Below are 18866 nucleotides of genomic sequence, written 5' to 3' on the forward strand. Positions count from 1 at the left end.
TGTTCCTAATCGATTTTTAGAAGAAACAGAGGAGGGCGAGTTCGTAGTTTACTAGAATTGAAATTACATTGTGATTCACTTTGTTAAGTTCCTGTTAATTATGGCATGCTGGTGTAAAATAGACAGTAGTGATCTGTTCCATCAGAGATCACCGGTTTAGTATTCAAACTGAATAACATATTGGAATGTGTTGGTATGAAGAATCTGGACAGAATTTTATTACATGGAAAACTAGAAATATTACAGGCCAAATTTACAATCAATCCCACCGCGCCTACTCCAATTCAGCTAGTTTGCTCGAATGTAATTAGTAACTAGTAGGCAATAGGCATTCAGGCCGGGAAGAAGGGCATTGCCAAAATGAATATAAGACAACGAACCAAGGACTGCCAATCAAGCGAGCCACCAGGTTTGAGAATAAGGTGGGATCCAAGAATGTAGTGGCTGGTGAATCACTGATCAAAAAGCGGATTTTTGAGAGATTCTTCATCGATCTAGTGGCCGGTGAATCACTGATCAAAGAGCGAGCAGCCGCCAGGTTTAATGATTTTGTGGGATCCCTGGATGTAGCGGCTGGCGAACCGCTTCTTCTTCCACAAAGATTCAGACAAAACCGAGCTTGGATAGAACTGAAGAAGATTTGGCGAACGAAGAAAAAGGTAAAAGGGTTTCAAATTAATAAAATAGAAGGAGGTTATTCAGTAGCCATCGCACCGCACTGGAATTTTCTGCTTGGGAGGGATAAAATTCCAGTTAATTTGCGGTCTTCAACAGAGAGGGGTTCTCTGGAAATTTAAGTAGGCTCAGCAAGAAATTTCAAAGAAGTAGGCTTTCGAAAATTCTTATTGAATTTCTTGCTTGGGAGGGATAAAATTCCAGTTAATTTGCGGTCTTCAACAGAGAGGGGTGCTCTGGAAATTTAAGGAGGCTAAGCAAGAAATTTCAAAGGAGTAGGCTTTCGAAAATTCTTGTTGAAGGAAAAGGAATTTTCGGCTGAGAAGAATTTTTAAGCTAGCTTAGACCAGAAAATATAAGTCAAGGATGATTTTAGGAAGGTGTCTAGAGAAAATAGAATTGATCTTTTGAGCACTTAGGACACCTGCAAGTGATATAATTTCGATCCCGGCCTCTGTACAGTACGGCATCCTATCACTGATCAAGAGAAGTTAAAATAAAATGAAATTATCTCAAGTTGAAGCATGACTTACTAGCTTTGAAGTAATAATTGAGGGTTCCCATTTCTCATTTGGACTTTTCACATCGATGATTCACGGTGTATGCTCTGGCCCACATGGGCCCGGCAAAGTCCAACATCGAGTACAACCCGGATGCGGGCCCAGAGGCGTACACCAACTCCAGCGTCCACACCCGCCTCAGTTCGTACACGGAGGCGTCAAGGTTAGTCCACGGGCCGGACTACAATCCGAGGACCGAGGAGCGCCTTGATCCTGAGCGAGTGATGAGGATTGGGCAAGGCAAGAAGCATGGACGGTTCTATATTGGCGACGACATCCTCGACACGGGCTCTACTCCTCTCAACCGCCTACGAGCAGCGAGCACGAGCTCTAGCGTGCCCATAAGCCAACGGCCGACAGCGGTGGCGGCACTCCAGGTAAGTATTCCAGTTTCATTCGTCGTTCTTTGACTTTTACGTTCCTTAGCTCTGCATTATTGAAACATTGGGGTCAAATGTTGCAGGCCGAGGTGCAGCAACTTCGGGCCCAACAGGAGGCCCAATTCATCGTTCTTTGACTTTTGCGTTCCTTAGCTCTACATTATTGAAACATTAGGGTCAAATGTTGCAGGCCGAGGTGCAGCAACTTCAGGCCCAGCAGGAGGCCCAGCTGGCTGAGCGGGAGGCTGAGCAGGCCGAGCGTCAGAGGATACAAGCTTTAGAGGCCCAGCAAGAAGGTTTGCTCAAGTTCATGCAACAACTTGGGCAGCAACAAGGTTGGGAGATCCCAACACAGCTGCTTGCACCACCACCACCACCACATCGTCGAGAGTCTACTCCGGTGAGTATGAGTACGGATGTTTTACTTTCTTTGCTCATGCTTAGTGTCAAACCTAGTGATGGCCTTCGTGCTGGATTTGTTGATGTGTCGGCCTTCGTGCCGGATTTGTTGATGTGTCGGCCTTCGTGCCGGAAATGTGGTTGTCGGCCTTCGTGCCGATGTTTTTCTTGTAGGTTTTGGAAACCTCCCCGTGCAGGGGTGGCGCTGCCGAAATTTTCAACTTTTCTTTAAACTCCTTACATTTTTATCTTGTCACTCACGTGTAATCTCTTCTCTTTTTTGCAGCATCAATCGGGGGCGGCGTCGAACCATGTCGGAGGGTCGCCGGCATCGCACGTCGGGCCATCCCCACCTGGACACTCGCCGGGATCGCACCCTGTGGCGTCCCAACCCTCACAGTCGCCGTGAGCTGCCTGCGGAGTCGTTTTTATGTATTGAACTTGTGAGCTTGGAATAGTGTGTACTTTTGAACGTGTGGTTTGTAATATATTGTGGATTTCGGACAAATTTGGTCGTTTGTGATATATAAATATGGTTTGTGATATATTGTTGTTGATTTGTGGTTTGTGATATATATATGCTTTGTTGTTTACATGGAAAAGGAAAAAACAAAAAAAAGAATTTTTAGAGGTGGCTTCCCCGAGTGCCTGAGCTGCGGCACTCGGCAAAGAGGGTTTTTAAAAAAATAAATAAATTTTTTTGCCGAGTGCCTGAGCTGCGGCACTCGGCAAAGATTATTTTAAAAAAAATCAAAAATCTTCCCCGAGTGTTGCACTCGGGGAAGAAAAAAAAAGAAAACGACGTCGGCCGTCGGCCAACGGCGTCAAATCTTTCCCGAGTGCCAGCACGGCACTCGGCAAAGCCTTCCCCGAGTGCATGATTTTCGGCACTCGGGAAAGACGCTTTTGCCAGATGAGGATTAACCGGAGGGTCTTTCCCGAGTGTTGCACTCGGTGAAGACTTCCCCAAGTACAACTGGGCCTTCCCTGAGTGCAACTGGCACTCGGGAGGAAGCCACTAGCTGCTGTAGTGCGTCGGGCCGGTGGACAATTTCGTTCCTGTGGTGCGGGTTGCCGGATTCCGTGGTGGGCTCTCATTGTTGATGATCTGCATGCTGTCAGCTTGCCGAATGAATCCGCTGCTGCTGCCCGCTGCCGGCCGGCGGAGTCGAGACTCGAGAGACGAGGCATCCAAGCAGGTGAAGTTGATCTATATTCAAGAGATAAGTATGGACAGGATGAGGACGAGCACTAGCTCGGTCGGTACGCTTTTGCAGTGGGCGAGCGGCCCGTTGTAATCGAAGGTTGAGGCAATACTGCTTGTAATCATTGAGGCAATAAAAAAAGTATGGACAGGACGACGACACGATCGTGCGTGCGCCGTGCGGGACTTTACATCGATCACCCTGAGTCCCTGACGGCGGACAATTCCACTGGTGACGCGGGTCTCCCGGATCGGGGTTCCGTGGGCACGAAGCTTCTTGGTACCGAGCGTACGTCTGACCATGGCACTGCCATTTTGTGAGTTAAACCGGCGCGGCAGTGCTAAGTCACAAACCGGCAGTGACTAATATAAGAAAACCTAGGCTAAAGCACAAACGGTCTCTGGTCTAACTAGCATATGAGTTGTATACTTGTATTTTGCGCCAGATAAAAACCGGAAGCAATGCACTATGGCCGTCACCTTCACTACTATACACAGCAAATTTATAGAGACAGGCAAAAAATTTGCACAGATGGGTGGCCCATCCTCATGTAGCAGAGGGTCTATGTTAATCTTGATTACTAGAGGCGGTTTCATGTGTCCGTCTCTATAAACAATTTCAAAAATTAACAGATATAGCCTGGTAACAACGATGGCCACCGAGCTCATCGAGGACCTAGAACTATGCCACCAACCCCAATAGGCCCTCCACCACACCGGTGCCCCGAGCACATCCTCTACATCACTAGTATAGGATTGATTTTTTACTAGCGGTTAAAATCGTTCTTCAGGGCCGGTTCAAAAAACTATCACTATACCATCAATTGTAAAGATAGGGCACTTATACCATCGGGCATTTAACCGTCCCTGAAAAAGCATTTTTAAGGATGGCTCCATTAAGATATCTGCACCTGAAAATCTTATTTTCAGGGCCAGTTGCAATAAGAGAACCGTCCTTGTAAATCCATTTTCGGCTATCCTGCAGTGATAATAGGCACAACATTGCCGGGACAAAGCATCACCCGACAGTGGTACTTATGATATCACTATCGGGTTATCTTATGAACCGGCAGTGATATGGCGAGTGTCATTGCCAGTTTAGGCCTTGACCCGGTGATAGGATCTAGATGGCTAGAGGAGGTGGATAGCCTATAAAAAATTTCTACAAAAAATCACAACACTAGAGCAAAGCTATTAGTATAACAAATGATCCTAATAGCCACTACTGGCTCTAGCTCTACAAACACCCAAGCAATCCCTACGTAATTCTAGTAGCAAGTGATTGACACGAGATTTATCCCCGAGGTTCAGTTGCTTGCTGGCAACCTACGTCCTTATTTTATTGTGGCGAGTCCCCAAATCATGATTCACACGCTACTAGCGTGACAAGCAAGTCCCACGACTTGGGTGCTGTAGGAATCAATCAAATGGTCCACTCCAACTAGCCATGAGCATTCCACTAGAGTATATCTTTGCACTCCGTGAGGTGGGATAAAAAATCTCACAAATCATAGGTTGGAGGACGAGAACAATCACCAACACTCCCCTCAACAACAACAACTCCAAGCCGTCTAGATGATGGTAACCACCAAGAGTAACAAGAAATCTGCAGCCCAATTGAAGTAACACTAGATGCAAATCAACAAAGCAAATGCACTAGATCTCTCCCAATCTCACTTTGGATCAACACAAGTCAAGAGATGAGTGGAAGGTGTTCTTGTAGGCTCACAAGTGTGTTGGATTGCTTAGAATACCAAGAGATCTCTCAAAGAGTCGGCCAATGCCTATTTATAAGCATCCTCCAAAAACTAGTCATTGGGGGGCTGCTAGTGTGATGTCTGCGTAGGCACCGGATTGGTCTGGTGCCCATCAGGCAGTTTCACCGGACTATAAGCTACGTGTAAAAGCCCCTAAACATATAGTTCGTGATCCCATGTCAGTACCACCGGATCAATCTGGTGGCTTTGAAAGTTCTAGCCCATAGAAACTAGCCATTTGAAACTCCAACGACTCTCTGATAAAGCATAGTCCGATGGTCACCCTCTCTAGTGTACCACTGGATCAATCCAGTGCAATACACGGTGGTTCCAGAAGGGATTTTTGACCATCGGATTGATCTTGCGCCTAGCACCGAATCAATCCGGTGAACTCTGAGAAAACACCCTTAGCTTCTGGAATGGCTAACGCATTATCTGATGCTTGTTAGTGCCTAACCACCAGATCAATCCAGTGGCTAACCCTACATAATCTCAGCACAGTTGGCACTCCTCTACGTAGCGCATGATCCGGTGACCCTGTTGCCCTAGCACCAGACCAATACAGTGGGTGTAGAGTCGTCCCAAACAAATCCTTTTCGACCCCTTTTTCAAATGCGCTAACTCCAACAAGTGTCCACCATACGTGCAAGTGAGCTCGCATTTTCCAAACATTTTTCAAAGAGCGGCACATCCAAATGTAGTAGAGGGTCTCTGTTAATCCTGCTTACTAGAGACGGTCTCATATACCCGTTTCTATAAGCAATTTCAAAAATTAACAAATATGGCCCAGTGACAACGAGGGCCACTGACCTCATCGAGGACATGGCACTGTGCCGCACTACTACCACCCCAATAGGCCCACGACCACACCGACACACCCCAAGCACATCCTCCGCATTGATCCATACGTCAGCCTCCCAGCCGTGGACAAAGCTCCTGAGCTATCGACATTGTTGCCATGGCATCTCCTAAGCTACTTATGAATCAAGTTCTTTCTGTCACTAGTACAAGAAAAGATTTTTTTAAGACACCTCCTATTTCTTGCAAGGCCGGTTTACTTAGCAAACCTATGTAACTAGCTCTAGGAGCATTGTAGCTTATAAACCACCCTTAGAAATGCATTTTTGGAGGTGGTTCTGTTAAATAAACTGTCACTAAAAATAGATCTATTTTCAAAGACAGTCGGCTAAGGGAACCGTTCCTGAAAAATAGATGATCAACCGCCCCTAGAAATCGTTTTTAAAAGAAGTTGACTAAGTCAACCGCCCTTAAAAATAGTTGCAACACAAATAAATTCATAATTTTTTAGATCAAGTCAGATGAAGACAAAATTTATATAAACTATAGAGCTCGACGAGATCTAAAACTTTATAGTTGATGAAATTTTTATTCGAGATTGTGAAAGCCCTAGTTAATTTGATTTTGGATAATTGATGAAACCTAAGTGAACTAACCCTTTGCTCTAAGTGACATGAGACAGGTTGGTTCACTCCAAGTGATGGAGCTAGATGGCACTCAAAGTGATGGAGGTGGCCAAAAGATGGTGATCTTGTGCTCCAATTTGGCAAAGAGGAAAGAGAAAAACAAAACCGTATGGAGATCAAGGCAAATGTATTGCTAGGGATTTTGTTTTGCCAATCAAGACGCAAGAGTGTGTGATTGGATTTAGGATAGATAGCCGCACTATTAAGAGGGGTGATCTCATGGTTAATACGGTTATCTAGTGCCACTAGGTGAATTGACTCCATGCGTTTGCATTAGCTCCTAGTGTGTGCTAACAACCCTTGGAAAATATGTTTGTGAAATGCTAACTCACGTGCACAAGTGTTGGAACTTGGTAGAGTTAACACATTTGCACAAGGATTGAAGTGTTGGAAGATTTGGAGGTGCTATGGCTGCATCGGACTCTAAAGCCATAAGCATCGAAAGCTAAGTGTTTAGCGTCCGGTGGCTAACCCTAGCTCAGCCTAGCACAACAGAGAGCATCGGACGCTAACAAGATAGGCATCGAACGCTGGGGTTTAGCGTCCGATGTGTTTTTGAGCGCTCTCTATTTGGCTCTGTCTCAAAATAATTCTGCGGATGCTAGCATCGAACGCTGGCAGAGGGAGCACAGGATGCGGCGGTAACACTGTTCACTGGTTGACTAGACTGACGCGGGATCATCGGACGCTGGGCGTCGTCCGATGTGTCTTGGGAGGCTCTGGTTGCTCTCTAGACCGCATCGGATGCTGGTGAGCATCTCGTCCGATGTGACACTGGACTCTGAGATCGCGGGCGCGCACAGGGAGTCGTTGGGCACCAACGGCTACATTTAAACAGCTAGTGACATGTGTCGCGCGTGTATGGCATCGGACTCTAGCTTCAGCGTCTGATGGGTGGACTTGAGCATCCGATGCCTGTGCAGTGAGCCCAGTGACGTGGCCAACGACTCCTTGAGCCATGGGGGCTCTATAAATAGGCCTTGGCCAGGATTTGCTCACTCTCTTGGCTCTCTAACTGATTGATACACCTTGTGAGCATACTCCTACACCTCCCACTCATCTAGCCTTTGATTTGTTCATCCAAAGTGAGATTTGGAGAGATCTTAGTGCATTTGCTTAGAGTTTGAGCATCTAGTGACACTAGAGATCATGTGAGCTGCGGGATTGCTTTTTACTCTTGGTGGTTGCCGCCACCTAGATGGCTTGGAGCAGCAGTGATCGTTGAGGGAGGTTGGTGATTGTCTCTGGCTCCGATCGGTGATATTGTGAGGTGTTCTTAGGCTTATTCCCCGGCGGAGCGCCAAAAGCCACTCTAGTAAATTGTTTGTGGCATTGAGTGTCCTCATTTGTGTAGGTTCTTACGGCACCCTTGTGTAGGGTTAGGCTTGTAATGCCTATTAGCGCGTGAACCAGCCATCACAACGGGGACTAACTTGTCGGCAAGCAAGTGAACCTCGAGAGAAAAACCGTGTGTCAATTGGTTCATTACCTTTCTTGGTATTCATTGATTGACACTTTCTGGCTCGGTATCACCCTCTATCTCTCTTGCATTTCTTTCAGATATATATCATGTGTAGAGGTGGCTTATCTAGCTAGCGTAGCATAGAAGTAATTAGTTAGCTAGTTGGTTAGTTAGTTGTAACTAGTTCTTGCTAGCTCACTAGATTAGAAGTAGTGACATATCTCTTGATTGCCATAGAGATTATAATTCACTAGTATATTGGATAGGTGGCTTACCTTTTTCATTAGAGCTAGAGCAAAACTTGCAATTTGCCATTTAGTTGTCTAATTGGTTGCTCTATTATTTTTGTAGAAATTTTTATTAGACTATTCACCCTCTCTAGCCATTTAGGACCTTTCAGATTGTTTAGATGCCCATATATATGCATATATTCAGCCCGTTCGGCTGGTACGTTTTTGGATGATTTTGGATGATTCAATAGTATTCTGTGAGAGAGAATAAGCTGAAACAAGCTGATAACGTACCAGCCGAACAGGCTTAAGTTCTTCGGTTTTGAATTTTAAAATTTTGAATTTATCAAATGATCTTTGATAGAGACATGTCCTATATCAAAGTTCTAGTGCTCAACGAGATCTAAAACTTCGTTGTTGAAAATTTTCCTATTTAAAATTGTTTACGAGTTAAAATATTAATTATAGATTCGTATATATTAGATCAAATGGATAACATCATATAAGTAGGCGGAAGTGACTGTGCGGTGTGGTGGTAGGAGATAGAACGCCCGAGGCGAGAGGTTGTGGGCTCGGATCCCGACGGCTGCACTTGCTTAGAACTAGGGAAAATTAAATCCTGTGAGTTGATGGTTGGTCCTCCGTGCCGGCATAGACTATGCACCTTCCACATTATGAAAAATGCTATCAAATATCAACATGAAGAGGAGTATGACAATGCTACAGAAATATCATCACCATCGGTTGGGAGCCCCCGTCACCGCCGGTTTCGGCCCTCGGTGGTGAATGTCGATGGTTATAGCCATGGTTATGACCTTCAACGATGATTGGTTGTCACCGCCAGTTTCGCGCTTGATCTGGTTGTGACGACGTCATGGTCACCGCTGGTTCGTAGATATATATATGGCGTTGATGATCCTCTAATCACAGTCTGTTCACGACATGATCCGGCGGTAAAGAGCATTTGGTCACCACCGGTCAACGGTGCAACCCGAGGGTGACGAGCAATTGATCGATGCTGGATAAAGGCTTAACCCGGAGGTGACGATGCAATAAAGACTATTGGGTGACTGTTTCATCCGACGGTAACGACCACTTTATCAGCACAAAGTAGGTGGTCCAATGTGACTGGAGACATCGAGCTCAACAACCATTCAACCACAAATGAAACTCTCTAGCCCTTTTGCCTTTAGAAGCAACACAACCCTTCTAAGACCAGATCAAATAGGTATGGATCCCTTCCAATTTAATATCATCAATTAGGCATCAATTCTATCTTCTGCAGCGATTCTGTTAGAGCAACTATTGCGTTACCGGAGGATGAATTTAATTTTCACCTTGCTTTGCAACAATTAACTGAGCTAATTGCTCTAGCGCTCTCTGAATGCCGACATCCTGGTTCTCCCCCATTTGTTCAAGTTGATTAATCTTGACCACCAGCAACTTGATCGATTTTTCAACAAGCAGCCAACAGTCTACAATGCACAGCAGTGCAACACCAAAACACCTTGCTTTCTCCTTTCCAGACGTGTACTGTAGCAACACCCCAAATACTAGTATTGAACAGCAGGCACCTCTGCTATCTTCAAATCTTCCACCAATTAGCTTTCCCTAGATGCTCCACGGCAAGAACTGAAACGTCCACAGCAATAACAGCTCAAATCACAGTAACAGACTAACAGCCTAACAGGCACCCTCAAATCACAGTAACAGGCACCCTTGCTCACCAGGGTAAATCTGAATACTAATACCTCTTCATGACTTGGCTTCAGCACTGCTAGGCTCAATAGCTTCCAATTCCAGCGCAGCTGCCTTGCGCTCCTCCTCCTCACACCACTTCTCTCCTCCATCACCCGTGCCGTTCTCTGCGTCCGCAGCCACCAATTCAAGCAGCTGCTATCACTTTCTTTCGTATGCTTCTGTGGAGGTAAAGGACTGGGTACCCCAAACCCAAATGTAGTGCTTTACGTTCAAAAAAGAAAATGTAGTGCTAGCTTTTTGGCGCATTCCCCCCTGTAGGTCTAGTAACACTTGCTGCAGAGTGAGAATTGTTGCCAAAACTTTTCCAATGGTGAGCTCTTTGGCCTTGCAGAATGAGAACAATTCTAGATATTGAAGCTTAGGGATCACATTATTCCATAAGTCATCCACAAAAGAACTGAATGACCATTAGAGATAGAGGGTACTGCAGTAACTTTAAACAGATCCACTAGCTTCACAATACTCTCCACCGCCACGAGAAGGAACCCGCTTCGCATCTAAAGGAAGTTTGCCATGTAAGTACCATGGCAGAGTTCTAAAGAATACTTGAGGCGTCTCATAAATTTAAAAGATTTTATCAACATTCCTTTTTTTTAAAGAGAAAAATTCATGGCCGATTCCTCAACTTGGCATAAGGTGTCACTTAGGTCCCTCTACTATCAAAATGGTATTTCTGGATCCATAAACTTGGTTTCGGGTATCATCCAGGTCCAAACAGGTCCTAACCCCGCTACGTGGCATGCTGAGTGTGCATCTGACGGGTGGGACCCACGAGTCAGGGGAATAAAAACACCCTTTTCTTCCTCCGGCTCGCGTGCGCAGGAAGCGCCGAGCTCACGGTTGGGTGCGTGCGTGGCCCCGGCCGGCGAGGGCGCCGGCGCGAAGGCTGCCGCCAGGCGCGGCCCCGGCTCGGGCGCGCCCCCAGCCCCGGCCCTGGCCGGCGAGGGCGCGGGCGCGGGCGCGGGCGCCGCGGCCCAGGCCGGTGAGGTGGCGGGCGCGGCCCCGGCCGGCGAGGGCGCGATCCGCAATGCCGAAAAGCAGAGCGGCGGCGCGGAGGAGCGGCACGGTGGAGAGCGCGCTGTGCCAGGCCGCATCGGCGAGCGCGGCGGGGCGGACTCCAGCGGACTAGGCCGCGACGGCGAGCGTGGCGGGGCGGACGGCGCCAATCTCGGAGACGGACCGCGAGGCTATGGCGGAGAAGAGGCCGACGGAGCTCAGGAGGATGCGCACCACGTCCTCCACCGTGAGCCAGCACAGCTTCCCGAGCACGCCCCTGGGAGACACCGAGGCCCCGAGGCTACGCCCGCGCCCTCGCCGGCCAGGGCCGCACGTGCGCCCAACCGCGAGCTCCAGCGCTTCCTGCGCACGCGAGCTGGAAGAGGAAGAAAAGGGTGTTTTTTATTCCACTGATGTGTGGGTCCCACACGTCAGATGCACACTTAGCATGCCACGTGCCGTTTGGACCTAGATGATACTCGAAGCCAAGTTCATGGGCCAAGAAATACATTTTGATAGTACAGGCATCTGGATGACACATCGTGCCAAGTTGAGGGACCGGCCATGAATTTTCCTCTTTTTTAAAAAAAGTACTTTGTCAAAGAGGTGCATCAAAGAACATACAAAGTCAAATGCCACAAGAATTTGTGACTTGATGGAGTGCCTCAGGTCTCCTCCAGTCTGATTAATAATACCAAACAGATTGATTTCCTCTGTTAATCATAGGTAACAACATCACAAAATTTATCGCACACAGTGAATTTGTCTGAGCTAGGGATTATTACAAGTTTTGAGAAGATGCACACAGTATCTGGGCAGCAATACTTTTACACACAATCAGACTGAAGAAAACCAACAATATATTTTTTCCCGGGAGAGATGTGAGTAGTATCTGGTAGGCTCCGGTGATGATGTCTTTTTGGTGCTGAGACTGAAGTACCAGCAAATCTAGTGACGCCATTCTTCCAAGGTTGGTGTTTCAACTCCAATGTTCTTCATATCCCTGATGTTTGCTGAGTAGCATATAGGAGAGATGCCTTAGTTCAGTCACCAGTAATCACATTCGAACAGATTAAAGAGTGACCAAACGGTATACTCTTTCATTATTCTGGTGTGACAGCCATGACAGTTAAAGTAGCCAATTAATAAGCTACGGAATGTAACACTTTGCATGGTTACTCACCCAAATGTATTTCTGGATTAGCAGCAGCTGTAGCATCAGTAATAACCGTAACTTTCTCATAGTCCAGTGCGACAGCATCGAAGACAGTCTGCCTGATGCAATTTGGTGTTTGGACCCCTGAAAAACAAACACATAAATAAAATAACTGAATAATGATACCACGTGGTATTGAACTCTGTTAACCAGAAAATAATGATGATGATTAACAATTTGCAGTGCTAAACAAAATGAACTCAAATAATTCCGACATCCTCTGACAAAATTAACAAGTTCATTTTTAAGATGACCATGCAGGCATGCAGCTCTTTTCTGAATGGGACAATGGAGACTCGCATTGGAAAAAACGACTTTGCATCTGTATATAGGTAGTAGACAGAAAACAACTTTTACATATGTATATAGGTAGATTTACATGCATCATGAGTTCTTACCAGTTACAACCAAGTTCTTGATCCCTGAAGTTTTGAGGACAGAATCGAGGTTGGTGGCAAAGAAGGAGCTGAATCTTCCTTTCACCAGCTTGTACTCCCCGTCCTTGATAACAAACCCGTCGGCCAGCTCTGCACCTTTGGAACCTTTTACAGCCGGACCATTCCCCCTGGAATAAAAATGCCTGCGAAACAGTTCAACGTCTCTTCCAGTAGGGTCATGCTCTCTCACAACCTACATTGCAGTTCACTAGTCTCAATCAATATCATGTTTCGTCCAATTGGAACAGGTCATGCATGCAACAACAATTAGACCTGGAAGAAAATTTGTTAATCTAAAATTAAACAAGGGTTTTCCCTATTTTTAAAATAAAAATAATAAAAAACAAATATTTCATCGATTACCTCATTCAATCCTTTTTCTAGCACATGCACATCCATATCCTTATCCTTATCATTTTCCATGGCCGTCCCATGTGCCCATGTTTTTGTACCATTTTCTTATTTATCAATACTACTTCTAATTCCATTTGTAGTTATTTCTATTCCTAAATCTCTTGCATGGGCCTTACTAATTTTTTACTTACATTTAATCTCACTAAATTGGAATATGTATTATAAGTTGTATGAAGGCTTCAAATCGTATTGAGAAACTCCCAAATCGTATCGAGATGGTTTTGGATAGCAAATATATATATAAATCTTTCATACCAATTAAACAAAGTTTATTTGAGAATTTTTGAAATGGTAAATATGAAAGTGAATCAAATGATCAAATCAGTTTAAAGATGAATTTGATCCCAAAACATGGTAAAATGAACACAAAGTGACAAGCGCACATAGTAGTAATTGTATATCCATGCATATTATTGTTTTTGCAATTTTGCATCTTGTTATTTGTTGCATTGAACTTGGTTTGTTCCTAGAGAACAGAAAACAAAAGGGACTTCAATTTTGTGAGTCTAGAAAATCCAAGAAAATTTGTTGCAAGAATTGGTGAAAGATGTTGACATCCAAATGAGGAAGAGGTTTTGTTTACACAGTTCAATGGAATAACTTTTTCCTTGTTCTTTAGTGCAACATATAGTCATATAGTTTAATACACTCTAGATATAGGTTGTTTCAATTTTCATCAAAGTCAAACTTATTTAACTTTGTTCAAGTTTATAAAAAAATATACCATAAAATATGTTGTGCTATAGTGCATTTATTTGGTATACATTGTAGATGTTAATATTTTTCTATAAAATTGATAAAATTAAAGAATTTTGACTTAGGGCAAAACTAATAAAGTGGTCTACTTTTTGGAACTAATAAGGTAGTATATATATAGAATTCATAGAGAGAAATGGAAAGTATACCTTACCACTAAGGCACTAAACTTGAGTAAAAAGCTGGTTGTAAAGTTCCTTATTGACGCTTCATAGTGCAGGATTGCCGAACTAAATGATTCATTAAGAATGGGGACCCTAGGCGCTGGAGGGGGCCCACCCTCTAACATTGTTGCTTTTCTATTACACATTGTAGAATGTCTTTCCTATTGACATTTGTCCCCCTCTCTTACGAAATCTAGGTCCTGGCTTCGCTATTGGATAGGACCTCTGATAGTGGAATAAATTATTTGGTCCTCATAGTGCAATTGGCTAAGAAAGTTCTGTTATGTCTCATTTGGATCACGAGTAAGGATGGCACGGGTCGGGTTTGGATCGGGTGGAGTGTCTGGGCATCCAAAACCGAAACCTGAACTTAAAATCCGAATCCGCCCCGAACACCTGATTCGGGTTAAAATTCGTCCCCGAAACCCGACGGACAATTCTGAAACCCAAAAAAAATTACAATAAATCAACAATAACAGCAATACAAAATATGATAAATTAGCAAAACAGATTGCAGATAACAAGATGTAACCATGAAAGTACTGGCAGGCAGCAGCTACAAATTTACAGAATATTGTATAGAATAAATTAGGTTAGCCATGTACAGAATAAATTAGCAAGCAACAGCCGCAGCTAGCCATGTACAGCATCAATTAGCAAGCATCAGCAGCAGCAGCAATTAGCCAAGGCAAGCAGCACCTGCTCGCCTCCGAGCTTACCATTGATAGGATTTATAGGACCTCTAGGTGTAGATTAGTGGGGAAAATCTTAATTTAGATAAGCAGACTTGGTAATGTACCTTGTCAAGTGTAGTCGCGGCCGTGGCGCCACCAACAAGGTGGCCGCGACGTGTCAGTGTAGGGGAAGCCGTGCAGGCGCCTGCTAGGTCGTCGACGGTAGCAGCAGCGCAGGCGCGGACCAGTGGCGACGGTGAAGGCGGTGTGGACTTCCCGTCGCTTACAGCGCGCCCTTCTAGATCGGACTAGGGCTAGGAACCTCGGTGGGGCGCTGGCGCCTACGGTGAACCTCGTACCTTGCGCTCCGGCCCCCACCTTCTCTTTATAGCGCTGCGCGATGGGGGCCCATCAGCCAGGAGAACGGCTGGGCGCCCCCGATCATGGCGCGAATCAAGGGCCCAATTGGCCGTTGGGCCAACTGGTGGAGATCAATCTAACACCCGCGGCCCTACTGGGCACACCGCACGCACGAGCTGAGTGGGCAGCGCCAGCTGCCAGCTGCTGTAGTGCTGCCTTCTGGACGGCGGGCAGTGGCCAAGGCAAGCAAGACGCTGAGGCGGCCTTCGGTGGGTGCCTGGGTGGGGTCGAGCCTTGAGCACGGAGCACCGGGGTGAGCACGGATCCACGGTTCCACACCGAGAGGAAGAGGTCGAGGGCTCCACCGCTCGAGCTCGAGGCGTCCCTACGCCGCCGCCGCGCGCCCGACTACGACTACCCGAGCGGTGGCTGGGTCTAGGGGTGACTAGGTGAGGGTTCTGAGGGAGAGGATTTCAGGCTTATATACTAGGGTTGTTGATGGGCTGCTAGTGGGCCAAATTATTTCGGGTCTCCTGATGGTGATCCGCGGGCGAAACTGAAAACCCGCCCCAAACCCGCTAACTTTCGGGTATCCAAACCCGAAAAACCGTGGGCGAGAACCAGACATCAAAACCGAAGCCGCTAGACCCGAAAACTGCGGATATCCGACCCGAACCTGCACCACTGTCCATCCTTAATCATGATAATCATGTGGTATTATTAGGCTGTTTTTTATTAATAATAACTCAGTGCGTACAACCAAACAAATCTCCTGGATTACTATGTATTCTCACTAGGGTGGGTGCCACGCACTACTCCGCGCCCCCACGCTGCCTCCGTGGAATGGGCCATGGAGGAAGAGATGGTTGGAGGTAGGAGCGCCATGAGGGGGCGGCGCGCTGCAGGCGAGCAGAGGAAGCCACATTTTTTCCCCTTCGGTGACGTTTCAAGAGGACCAGACATGCCAAGCCAGCAGTATATGGTTGATGCATGGACCACGGCAGCAGGGTGACAATGGAGAGTAAGCAGAGCGAGCTAGAGCTAGAGAGAGAGAGAGAGAGAGAGAGGCGATAAAAACACAACCATAAAGAGATAGATAGGAGGGCGCAGGTTTTTTCTGGTTGATGTGGATGGTCGAGCCTCCAGCGGACCGTCACCAGTTAGGCGTTGGCACATGCTCATATGACTTTTCTTCGAGAGAGAAAGCTAGGCAATTGTAAGACACGGAAATTGTAGAGCAAAAGGATCTGATCAGTAAAATAAAAGCTGAAGTATTGCAGTTATTATAACTCGATCACCTAAGAACAACTCCAACAGTTTCCTATCCCTCCTCCCCATCTTTCATTTTTTGGCAAATTGAGAAAAAAACAACCTCCAACAGTTTCCCATCCCTCCTCCCCATCTTTGGCAAGTTCGGAAAAACGCCTCCCCAGCGCGCATATATGCGCGCGGGATACGACTTCGCATCCGGGGCTCTTCGTTTCTTAGCGGGGCTCTTCGTTCGCTTAGTGGGGCTCTTCGTTCGCTTAGCGGGTCTCTTCGTTTTGTTAACGGGTTTTTTTTATTTTACCAAGTCAAAAATGCCAAACTCTTGGAGATGGATTATTTTTTTACTTGGCATATAATTTTGTAAACAGTACAGTTAATTAGAACATGCTCCCTTCCTTCCAAATTATAAGATAGTTTGACTTTTCTAGATGTATTACTTTAACTACGTATCTAAAAATATATAGTGTATATTTAAGTGTGTAGTAAAATCTAGGAACGGAGGGAGTACGATGTAATTAAAAGATTCTTCTCAAGAAATCAGTAGTTCATCAGGATGCCACGTTTTTGCATAGAGCCGGTCCATTATTAAGCGAGAAGAAACAGAGAAGCAAGTAGACCAACCGTGTTTATATGTATTGTATATAGCAGTATATCAAAAGCGACAGAAAGCCAAACCAGACGATGAAGATGCCGCGCTCCCGAGCGATGGCGACGGCCTCGGTGACCGCAGGGATGATGGCCTCGCCGCCGGGCAGCAGCGCTGGGCTGCTCATTGCCGGATCCACGAATTCCTTCTGCAGCCAGCAGCAATAGTGCCATCCATCAGATCCCAGCAGCAGCCCAAGAACCAAAGATCGACCATGGCATGGAACCAGCTGAACACACAAACCAGCAGATATTACCTGCATGTCGATGACGAGCATGGCAGTCTCGCTCCACATCGTCGTAGGCGCCATGGAAATATAGCTGCGATTACTACTCTCGATTCCTGGGACTGAGCCTCTACCAGGGCCTTCTCAGGCGGTGGAGGAATTTATATATAGTGCGAGAGCAGAAGCCCTGCAGCGGACACGACAGCAACTGCAAAATATGACAGTTTATAAGTCACAATTATCTACAGGAAAAAAGGGTAAAAGTAAAAAAAGGAACAGCATGCTTCTTTTGCAACAATTAAACATGACAACAGAGTGTCACAGACTCACAGTGATATAGACAGCACTGCTTAACTTTCCAATAGCAATGGTCAAGTTTACAATGCAACAACCTTGAGAACCCTTCTCGTATCCTTATTACCTCCGTAGGAGGCTGGCCGAGATGTTCCTATTTATACTGGCTACAAAGTAATATGAGGCCAACAACATCTTTTACAGTTACAAAAGAATCATAGTATGTCGGTCTTGATCGCTTGCACGAGCAGCATAAGGTGTCTAGGTTAGCTGGTACGATAAGAATGGCAACAAAATCATGGAGACAAAGTGAAGTGGTGGAGCTAGAAGCCCCAATACATAGTGATTAAAGTGGGCGTAGAACGAAACATGCAACATCACCAGGGCCTATTACTACTACATTGATTTGTAAAGGTGGTTATTCATTTATAGGGCATGTTTGGATGCACCAAACTAAAATTTAGCTAGCTAAAATTTCAAAGTTAAATTTTAGCCAGCTAAAAGTTTCACATGTAAACTTTAGCTAGGGTATTTGGATGCTCCAGCTAATAGACTCAGCTAAATTTTAGCTGCCTTTAGCTGAGTTGAAATAGCTAAACTCAGCTAAACTTTAGCTGGTCTTTTAGCTAAGCTGTTTGAATGCCTAACAGCTTAGCTAAAAGACTAGCTAAAGTTTAGCAGGTGCATCCAAATAGGCCCATAGAGATGGTTGTCAAGGGCATCTAGATTTCTAGATGTAAGTATGCACCCGCCTCTAGAAACCAATTTGTAGTGGCAGTTGGTGTTTTGTATCGCCTCTACAAATTGATTTATATCGCCTCTACAAATTGATTTATAGAGATGATTGGTAATGCAGTCCATCTATAGAAAATCAGCTGTAAAAGATAGAAAAAGATTTTTAAATTTAATCCTAGGAGAAACTCACTAGTAGTGAAGTTCTGTGGTTCGTCTCAAGAAAATCAATTTTCGGCAGTGTTGCCTTCGGTTTCCAATATAATCTTATCTTAAAGAGCATTTTTTGATACATTCCCTATTAACCTGACAAGCAACTCATGGAAGAGATGGATCAACCTCATGGTAAGGCCATATTAGGAAAAAAAAAACCTTGGGCCAAATAAGGAAGTAAACTTTTTGGTAGGCCAAGAAAGGAAGATGATTAAAACTCAGGGCCAAATAAGAAATCTCTCCTTTTTCGACCTTTGTGTGATGTTTCTTCTCTCATCTCTATGGCATGAGGAGACGCCCAGCTACGCACAGATGCAAGGCAACCCAAGGTGTGTATATCTGAAGGAGTCCCTCTCAAGAGAGTATTTATTGGTATGTCCTGATGAAACCGGTGGTTTGGTTTCTGCAAAAGATGCTACAAGATGCACTTCTATATGTTCGCGCATGATATGCTCATGTGGTAGTGCATTGTAGGGTCAACAGTTGTTGAGGTTGTATATATAGTGACTGAACAAGAATAGATCGGTGAGTGAGGAGACAAGCTTGCAAAATGAGAC

General features: G+C 45.5%; 2 protein-coding genes across 2 annotated transcripts; one reads left to right on the forward strand and one right to left on the reverse strand.

Moving 5' to 3' along the window:
• Positions 1-1267: 1267 nt before the first annotated feature.
• LOC136468908 (uncharacterized) lies at positions 1268-2486 on the forward strand (the record flags this gene model as incomplete). Its single annotated transcript, XM_066467308.1, has 3 exons — positions 1268-1612; positions 1806-2015; positions 2301-2486. Coding segments are annotated over 3 exons (678 nt in total), but the record flags the coding sequence as incomplete, so codon positions are not given.
• A 9043-nt stretch (positions 2487-11529) lies between these two features.
• LOC136476214 (probable inactive nicotinamidase At3g16190) lies at positions 11530-17257 on the reverse strand. Its single transcript, XM_066473969.1, has 5 exons — positions 17101-17257; positions 16873-16992; positions 12523-12754; positions 12092-12208; positions 11530-11921 (listed from the first exon to the last, which is right to left on the reverse strand). Exons 1-5 carry the CDS (start codon positions 17152-17154, stop codon positions 11857-11859), a joined length of 588 nt encoding a protein of 195 aa, XP_066330066.1. The 5' UTR covers positions 17155-17257; the 3' UTR covers positions 11530-11856.
• Positions 17258-18866: the final 1609 nt, after the last annotated feature.

Source organism: Miscanthus floridulus, chromosome 8 (genome assembly GCF_019320115.1).
Source record: "Miscanthus floridulus cultivar M001 chromosome 8, ASM1932011v1, whole genome shotgun sequence".
NCBI classification, from domain to species: domain Eukaryota; kingdom Viridiplantae; phylum Streptophyta; class Magnoliopsida; order Poales; family Poaceae; genus Miscanthus; species Miscanthus floridulus.

Excerpts from the sequence above, each read along its gene's own strand:
- LOC136476214 (XM_066473969.1), bottom strand. The coding sequence starts at position 17,154 with ATGGCGCCTACGACGATGTGGAGCGAGACTGCCATGCTCGTCATCGAC. Across the intron at positions 16,993-17,100 it reads TGCTCGTCATCGACATGCAG|AAGGAATTCGTGGATCCGGC; the intron begins GTAATATCTGCT and ends TGCTGGCTGCAG. Across the intron at positions 11,922-12,091 it reads TAATCCAGAAATACATTTGG|CAAACATCAGGGATATGAAG; the intron begins GTGAGTAACCAT and ends TATGCTACTCAG.